Genomic DNA, 10057 nt, shown 5'->3' with positions numbered 1-10057 from the left:
AAACATCATCGAAGAGGTCTGGCCAACTCTGTCACCAGCCTGCCTCACCGTACAGTTGTCAATGCAAAATTCTCGAGTGCTCCTGTAGCGGTTATGGTATCCCCATTCTCTTTCACTGGCTGTCGTGTGTCGAGGCCTGGATGTGAACGCGTAATAATCAAGGCTCTCTGTACCCCATTTACTAGGTCTATACTACCATCTAGTGAATACAGGAGTCCACTGCATGCACTCAAATGTAAGAAAACGCCCTCCATTATCAAAGAAAAAGACAGGGGTTATTTCCTAAAAACCATTCCGCTACCTCATACAGACATCTGCCTTGTTCCAAAATGCGTCATTGTGCATTGCGCTACCTGTGTAGTGTGTTTCTAGAACAGTACTAGAACACACTGAAACCACCACAGAGGAACATATTATATGTCTGCATTTATTTGAATCAGAAGACAATTTCATCATTGTAGCAGTAGTTTTGATACTTTTCCAAAAGATCATGACTTGTGAGATTGTTTTATAAATCATTTCATCAAAGTCGTTTGTAAAAAAAATTAAAGAAGTTACTGAACTAAAGCATCTATAATATTACAATATACCGGTAGTATAATAGTAATCATAATAACCATAACTGTAATGATACTTCTATATGCCTTTGAACCTTTTTTAATAATCATATAGCTTTCTTTCTCTCTCTCTCTCCCACACACACACAGTCCCATATCCTCTCTCAATAAAGATGTGAATCTGAGGCCAATTCTATTGGTTAAGCCCCATCGCATTCTCTTCTTACTTCAACAAAAACGCAACAAATGATTTCAGACGCTCAAGGGGAAACAATAAAAGAAGAAGAGTAAAGAAATATGACATCAACTCAAAACGCAAGATAACCTGGAAGCAAAGACATAACTGATACATCGTTCAATATTCGAGGGAACATATTTACAACCAAAAAAAGGAATGGGCTTCTGCATAGATCCACAGGACATAACAAAAACATGGCTAAAAAGAGAGAGAAAGAAAAAGAAAGAGAGACATTTACAGTTGAAGTTGGAAGTTTACATACACCTTAGCCAAATATATTTAAACTCAGTTTTTCACAATTCCTAATATTTAATCCTAGTAACAATTCCGTCTTAGGTCAGTGAGGATCACCACTCTATTTTAAGAATGTGAAATGTCGGAATAATAGTAGAGAGAATGATTTATTTCAGCTTTTATTTCTTTCATCACATTCCCAGTGGGTCAGAAGTTTACATACACTCAATTAGTATTTGGTAGCATTGCCTTTAAATTGTTTAACTTGGGTCAAACGTTTCGGGTAGCCTTCCACAAGATTCCCACAATAAGTTGGATGAATTTTGGCCCATTCCTCCTGACAGAGCTGGTGTTTGTAGGCCTCCTTGCTAGCACACACTTTTTCAATTCTGCCCACAAATCTTCTATAGGATTGAGGTCAGGGCTGTGTGATGGCCACTCCAATACCTTGATTTTGTTGTCCTTTAAGCCATTTTGCCACAACTTTGGAAGTATGCTTGGGGTCATTGTCCATTTGGAAGATCCATGTCTTGAGATGTTGTCTTGAGATGTTGCTTCAATATATCCACATACTTTCCCTCCTCATGATGCCATCTATTTTGTGAAGTGCACCAGACCCTCCTGCAGCAAAGCACCCCCACAACATTATGCTGCCACCCCCGTGCTTCATGGTTGGGATGTTGTTATTTGGCTTGCAAGCATCCCCCTTTTTCCTCCAAACATAACAATGGTCATTATGGCCAAACAGTTCTATTTTTGTTTCATCAGACCAGAGGACATTTCGCCAAAAAGTACGATCTTTGTCCCCATGTGCAGTTGCAAACCGTAGTCGGGCTTTTTTATGGCTGTTTTGGAGTAGTGGCTTCTTCCTTGCTGAGCGACCTTTCAGGTTATGTCGATATTGGGCTCGTTTTACTGTGGATATAGATACTTCTGTACCTGTTTCCTCCAGCATCTTCACAAGGTCCTTTGCTGTTGTTCTGGGATTGATTTGCACTTTTCGCACCAAAGTACGTTAATCTCTAGGAGACAGAACGCTTCTCCTTCCTGAGCGGTATGACGGCTGCGTGGTCCCATGGTGTTTTTTTCGGACATACTATTGTTTGTACAGATGAACGTGGTACATTCAGGTGTTTGGAAATTGCTCCCAACGTTGAACCAGACTTGTGGAGGTCTACAATTATTTTTCTGAGGTCTTGGATTATTTCTTTTGATTTTCCCATGAGCAAAGAGCCACTGAGTTTGAAGGTAGGCCTTGAAATACATCCACAGGTACACCTCCAATTGACTCAAATTATGTCAATTAGCCTATCAGAAGCTTCTAAAGCCATGACATCATTCCCTGGAATTTTCCAAGCTGTTTAAAGGCACAGTCAATGTAGTGTATGTAAACTTCTGACCCAGTGGAATTGTGATACAGTGAGTTATAAGTGAAATAATCTGTCTGTAAACAATTGTTAGAAAAATGACTCGTATCATGCAAAAAGTTGATGTCCTAACCGACTTGCCAAAACTATAGTTTGTTAACAAGAAATTTGTGGAGTGGTTGAAAACTAGTTTTAATGACTTCAACCTAAGTGTATGTAAACTTCCAACTTCAACTGTATATGAAGGCAGCTGCACAAGCGGGAGAGTGGGACAGGATAAGAACACATAATTATGTGCAATGAACACAACACTATAAATGTGATGTCTTGTAGATTGGGTCATGGTACTCATTTGGAGGTCTATAGTACATACAGTACAACATCAATGTCATTGTGATCTAGATTGAATTGATAGGGCCTTAAACCACATTAGCATAATAGGGAATCAAACCTAGCAAATCACAGCAGAGTTGCATACATGCCTGCATTGACCATATCGAAATTAGAAAAACGTATATTCATGGAATTTCATAACGTCTATCTTTATTTGGAGAAAGCTTGTGTACAGTAACGTTTATGGTGAGTCTATGGCACAGTCAGTGAAAGATGGCATGGAGAACACATACTGTGGTCATCAGCCAGGACAGCCATTGGTAGTACATGATGCATTACTGCATGTAAAAGGGACTTTTACATGTGCATGACTTAGTGTGTTGATGTAAAGCTATAGTAATGTATACTGGTTCAGGGTCAGATCACACCAAGGTCCATAAGGTCATTGGATCTCGACCTTATATCAGATATGGAACATGGAAAAATCAAGAGCAAGACAAGATGCAATTTTCCTAGAACATTCCTGGGCCTCATTTTGGTGGAGTAGCCTACTAACGTGTTAGACTCCTACAGGGTATGGGTCACACATAAGAGTGAGAGTCAGGAGATACAGTATAAGGATTGTCTTGATGCAGTAGGGTAGCACTGAAGCTAACATGCTAACATAAGCCTTTTTAGGGCACTTTTACTAAATGGTATTGTAGCTGCTGAGAATAGTCTTATATTTGGTGATAATATCTCTTTTCTCTCAGGACATACTATTTAGAGCTCTCCAAAAGGGCCATGGCTTTAATCTGGCCATGTGTGGGATTCTCTTGCATACTGTAACATCATATACTCGCTGATTTAGGGTTTGGCCTAGGGTCCCTGTTGTTCATTTTGATTTGTCAACCATCCATTCTCTCCCCTCTGACACTTTGTGACTCCTCCCTCTCTTTCTCATTCCATCCTCCGTTAATGTTTTTTTCTCCATATCCCTACCTTCCCTCTGAATCTCTGTCAAACTCTTTTTCACTCATCTCTCAGATGGACAGAACGAGTCTGTTTACTAGAAGATGACGTTCAGATCTATTGTAGGTGTAATGCTGATGAAGGTCTAGATGAGAGGCTGATAGAGGTGTAATGCTGATGAAGGTGTATGTATGCGGTGTGCTGACTTACAGTAGGTGTTAGGTGCTGATGAAGAGGAAGAAGTGATTAATGGGGCTAGTTAATGTTGTGTCTCCGGAGGGCTCTAAAAACAGGAAATTTCCGCCACACCTGCAGGCCCCTTGGCACAGCCATGCTAATGAGGTCTCCAGAGAAGACTGGCTCTGTGCTGAACCTGACTAATTAGTGAGCCACCAGAAGCCCCTCGAACATACACACACACACCTCCATTATCACTAGGTTCCGAAGACCTCAGCCTCCTGTATCCTTATGCATCTGCTTTGACTATCTTTGACCCCATCTTTCAGTGGTCCAATCTTGCTAGGATTTCATTTGACATTCTACCTTTAATTAATAATTTATAATAAATTCTTGAAATAAACCTATTCAAGAGCCCCATCTACTGTTGGCCTATGGAATTACAGGCCATAGAACCAGAGAGGAAACGGCAATGACGGGGTGGTGGAACCAGAGAGGAAACGGCAATGACGGGGTGGTGGAACCAGAGAGGAGACAGAAATGATGGGATGAAGGAACCAGAGAGGAGACAGGAATGATGGGATGAAGGAACCAGAGAGGAGACAGGAATGATGGGATGAAGGAACCAGAGAGGAGACAGGAATGATGGGATGAAGGAACCAGAGAGGAGACAGGAATGATGGGATGAAGGAACCAGAGAGGAGACAGGAATGATGGGATGAAGGAACCAGAGAGGAGACAGGAATGATGGGATGAAGGAACCAGAGAAGAAACAGGAATGATGGGATGATGGGTTCAAATGAACAGATCCTGCATTCACAACCTATCGGAGTAATCTAAACTTCCAAGTCCTAATTACAACCTTGCAACTCAGGTATCATCTCTGCACCCCAAATTCTATGACATGCTGAACTCTGACATCACCTAAGGAAAATACTTTGATGACAGCATTTTCGGCAGTTAAATGCAACAACAAAACATTATTTATCAAAAACAATCAATATGATGGTTTTTGAATACTATAATTTGTTTTTGAGCATGAAAGTATGTTTACGGTTGAAGTTGATAGTTTGACGTTAGCCTGTTGGTGTTCTCAACGAGTTCAAAGCATGTGAATGCACACAACTCCATTGCTCTACAGGTTGCATATCCCAACACTCCGAGTGTCGTGAATGCAGCATGACTATGAGTGAGACAACAAGTAAACAGACAGATCTCACAATGGAGAATGCAACAATGAATGAGAGGAGAACCAGTTTTCTATTTGTTTCTCAATTTGTGGGACCTGTAGTTGACGAGTAGAATCTGACAAGCCGGACCTAGCAATAGGAGGCTAACATATATATTCAACAGACATGAAAGTGGAGAATTCTGCATTCAGCATACATTTGTTAGGCCTAAAATACCTGACACCACTATCTATCAGTTCAGTTAATCAGCTAGAAAACAAAGGGACAAGAAATGATTAAAACAGCCCTTAAATATTGCCTTTTCTTCCAGCTCACACTAACCATAATGCTAACAGTAATGTTAACATAATGCCATTGAGCTTCTCAGCCTTACTGTGCCGCCCAACGTTTCTCCTCAAACATACTACATACGGGGTCCTACACCTGCCCGCTCTCTATAGCAACACATTAAACACCTTTTAAGCAAATGCATACCTTTGAAGGTATACCCCTAAGCATGCAGTGTGAACTGAGATACCTGAAGCCATACCTCAAGCACATTTTTGTCTGTGTTTGTATATAGAAATAAGCCCTTTACACAATGTGAGATAAGTAACATTAGTTGAAGAAAGCAGAGGACATGCTACCTTACTGGTGGTGTTTTGGGGGTGCAGTAGTGTTCTCTACCACAGAGGGGGGCTAAGGCTATGTAAAGCAAACCAAAAAGGCTGTGAATTTCACATCATTAAGAGAGCCTCCACATGCAAGTACAGAATAGAGGTAAGACATTTTGATTAGACAAACAGTAGACCTTCTATGTGTGGAGTGCTGGGCTGAGAAGACACAGAGCATGGACAGAGTGTGTGGTAGGGACAGAGAAAGGCTAGTAGGATACTTCTATATCAAGGGGTTGTCTTCTATATTGAGAAGCATTACAATTGTATCACTGGCCAGTAGTGTAGTCTGGGTGTACGTTCATTTTTACCAAGGATCATTTGTTTACATTGTAGCAGATGCTCTTATCCAAAGCAATTTACAGTCGTAAGTGCATACATTTTCATACTGGTCCCCCGTGGGAGTCGAACCCACAATCATGGCAGTGTAAACACCATTCTCTACCAATTTAGCCACACAGAACCATGAGAGCAAACTACTACTCTAACATTTTAGTGTCCTTTCCTACATCTAAAGCCGCTTTAGGAATGGGAACCCAAATGAGTGAAGACTTCAGAGTAGACACCCACACACAATCACACACACACAAATACGCACACACTCACAACTTTGCTTTTTGATGTTATCTATCCTATATCAATGAGACATTTCCTTCCTGCACAAGAGACCCATAAAGGAACAACATAAAGGATGGACATTCTAAGTGGACAGTGAGTGTTATCCGGTAGTCAGCCAGTGCAACAGAAAGCCAGAACAGGGAAACAGTGTAAAAAAGCGCAGCTAGAGAAACTCAGCAGTGAGGAGGCCTTCCTACTCAACAAAGGCTGCTGCATTGTCCCATTTTCCCGACACTGTCATGTTTTCGTCTCTTTGTTTGTAAGTCTGTTTGCTTTGATTGATTTGCATGTCTTCCATTTATAAGTAGTCCAACACCTCTGCAAAGACTCAATTACCCAGAAAGCACAGCGGCTGCAGACGTCTAGCCAACAGCACATAGCATTCCCGACCGAGGTGGAGATGTTTCATATTGTCGTGACAACCTATATCATCGGCCATCCCATCACTCCTCGTTGGCGGGGGAGCTCTCCTCCAGAGGGGCGAGTGAGGCAGGGAGGCCCAGCCCTGTTGCATTGTGGGATGCGGTTAGGGAGGCGACAGTGTGCAGGAGGACAAGGACTAGCAGGCAGAGTTTGAGCCGGCTGTTGCACACTCTGCACACGGCCGAGGAACTGAGAGAGGTACGGTGGTGACAGGATGGGTGAGTTCTTTTGAGGGTCCCCCGGGAATGGTTGTTGTCATCTTCTGTCTGGAAGTCCCACCGAACATCACAGCACTCCGCATCTGCATCCATGCCCCCATGGTACTCCTCCAACAGCCCTGCAGAGGAGGGACACATATTCACATGAACAATAAAGCCTGAGGTGGTGTGGTATATGGCCAATATACCAAGGCTAAGGGCTGTTTCTGTGCACATCGTATCACGGAGTGCCTGGACATAGCCTTTAGCAGTGGTAAATTGGCCATTGCTATGTTAAACTGGTTAACAACATAATTCAAGCAGTAAAAATATATTTATGTTGTTGTTATTTTGACACTCCTTCTCAATATAAAATATAATATGGATGTAAAAAATATCCTAATCACTCCAACATCTTGTTTCCACCATTACTTACAAGCATCCGATCACCTCAAATCAAGAAGGGTCTAGTGGTATAGGCTATAGGTTCCTTTTGGATTGGGCAACGGATTGTCTTCTGTACAACAACAACTGTTGCTCCCTCCATGCCGGCTGTGAGTGTCTCTGTGACCGCTCTCAGTGAGCGGTCTGCATACTAATGTGAGTGGGTGAACTTGTGAGGAGGGCTAAGTCGTCTCCCACTCTGGACTGTTTGACATCGAAGAGCTTAAGCCTGATGAGAGGCTCCACATAATTAAAGACTTAATAACGGTTGCAGCTCTGATCTGACAGGCCACACTTTCATGGGTGCACACACGGGGCACACACAGGCACGCACAAACACACACACACACACACACACACACACACACACACACACACACACACACACACACACACACACACACACACACACACACACACACACACATACACACAGGAACACACACAGGCAAACAAATTGGATATATTCAGCATCAAGGACTGCACCAACTCAGCACAAAACAGAATGCATACACTTCAGAAGGTAGGAAAAGGGCATGACATTATTATCTTTTTGACACATAAATCAACATGGATTACTAGAGCTGACCTCTAACTGTCCCAAAAGGAGAAAAAAAAACGAATTCTCCATGTGGTCTATGCCATGCGTAAACTCCTGTCTGGTGGTGTTGTTGACATTGGCTGGCTGCTGACCGCCAGGTGGTGACATACAGTAAACTCACACCATTGTCACTCTTCTCATGGATAGCTGGGGATGCATTCAATAGCTTTGAGGTGGAAGCCATCATTCTAGTGCAGACCTTAAAGGGGAAGTAGCCTCGAGACACAATCATTTGTGCTATACGGCATATCTCACACCACAGCAAACGCATGTTGGCATTTTAGGTCCATGAGCTAGTTGTAACAGATCAGTGCTGTGGTTGTACTCCATGTTTAACTTCTTATGGCTGGGGGCAGTATTGAGTAGCTTGGATGAATAAGGTTCCCAGAGTAAACTGCCTGCTACTCAGGCCCAGTTGCTAATATATGCATATTATTAGTATATTAGGATAGAAAACACTCTGAAGTATAACACAACTCATGTGGCAGGCAAAAACCTGAGACAAAATCCAGCCAGGAAGTGGGAAATCTGAGGTTTGTAGTTTTTCAACTCTTTGCCTATTGAATATACAGTGTCTATGGGGTGAAACTGCACTTCCCAAGGCTTCCACTAGATGTCAACAGTCTTTAGAACCGTGTTTGATGCTTCTACTTTGAAGGGGGGGGGTGAGAGGGGATGTCTGGCAGAGTGGCATGACCACGCGTGTTCACGTGAGAGTTAGCTTGAGTTCCATTGCATTTCTGAAGACAAAGGAATTCTCCGGTTGGAACATTATTGAAGATTTATGATAAAAACATCCTAAAGATTGATTCTATACTTTGTTTGACATGTTTCTACGGACTGTAACGGAACCTTTTGACTTTTGTCTGCTCACGTGTCATGAATTTGGATTACTGGGCTAAACACGCAAACAAAAAGGAGGTATTTGGACATAAATGATGGACTTTATCGAACAAATCAAACATTTATTGTGGAACTGGGATTCCTGGGAGTGCATTCTGATGAAGATCATCAAAGGTAAGTGAATATTTATAATGTTATTTCTGACTTCTCTTGACTCCACAACATGGCGGATATCTGTATGGCTTGATTTGTTGTCTGAGCGCTGTACTCAGATTATTGCATGGTGTGCTTTTTTGGTAAAGCTTTTTTGAAATCTGACGCAGCGGTTACATTAAGGAGAAATGTCTCTATAATTCCATGCTTAATAGTTGTATCTTTTATCAATATTTACCGGATCACCGGATGTTTTGGAACGACTAAACATAACGCGCCAATGTAAAGTCAGATTTTTGTATATACAGTGGGGCAAAAAAATATTTAGTCAGCCACCAATTGTGCATGTTCTCCCACTTAAAAAGATGAGAGAGGCCTGTAATTGTCATCATAGGTACACTTCAACTATGACAGACAAAATGAGAAAAAAATTCCTGAAAATCACATTGTAGGATTTTTTATGAATTTATTTGCAAATTATGGTGGAAAATAAGTATTTGGTTAATAACAAAAGTTTATCTCAATACTTTGTTATATACCCTTGTTGGTAATGACAGAGGTCAAATGTTTTCTGTAAGTCTTCACAAGGTTTTCACACACTGTTGCTGGTATTTTGGCCCATTCCTCCATGCAGATCTCCTCTAGAGTAGTGATGTTCTGGGGCTGTTGCTGGGCAACACAGACTTTCAACTCCCGCCAAAGATTTTCTATGGGGTTGAGATCTGGAGACTGGCTAGGCCACTCCAGGTCCTTGAAATGCTTCTTACGAAGCCACTCCTTCATTGCCCGGGTGGTGTGTTTGGGATCATTGTCATGCTGAAAGACCCAGCCACGTTTCATCTTCAATGCCCTTGCTGATGGTAGGAGGTTTTCACTCAAAATCTCACGATACATGGCCCCATTCATTCTTTCCTTTACACGGATCCGTCGTCCTGGTCCCTTTGCAGAAAAACAGCCCCAAAGCATGATGTTTCCACCCCCATGCTTCACAGTAGGTATGATGTTCTTTGGATGTAACTCAGCATTTTTTGTCCTCCAAACACGACGAGTTGAGTTTTTACCAAAAAGTTATATTTTG

General features: G+C 42.0%; 1 protein-coding gene across 1 annotated transcript in view; it reads right to left on the bottom strand.

Annotated features, from left to right (window-relative positions):
* Positions 1-407: 407 nt before the first annotated feature.
* The window catches only part of LOC109870628 (transmembrane protein FAM155A), a 143657-nt gene continuing 134007 nt past the window's right edge, over positions 408-10057 (bottom strand). Inside the window, exon 3 of the mRNA XM_020461185.2 lies at positions 408-7078. Coding sequence (XP_020316774.1) covers positions 6762-7078 — 317 coding nt within the window. The 3' untranslated portion in view covers positions 408-6761. The remainder of the gene's footprint in view (positions 7079-10057) is intronic.

The sequence above is a fragment of the Oncorhynchus kisutch genome, linkage group LG26 (genome assembly GCF_002021735.2).
Source record: "Oncorhynchus kisutch isolate 150728-3 linkage group LG26, Okis_V2, whole genome shotgun sequence".
NCBI classification, from domain to species: Eukaryota; Metazoa; Chordata; class Actinopteri; order Salmoniformes; family Salmonidae; genus Oncorhynchus; species Oncorhynchus kisutch.
The sequence above is the reverse complement of the archived record's forward strand: the minus strand, read 5'-3'. Positions and strand labels throughout refer to the sequence as shown.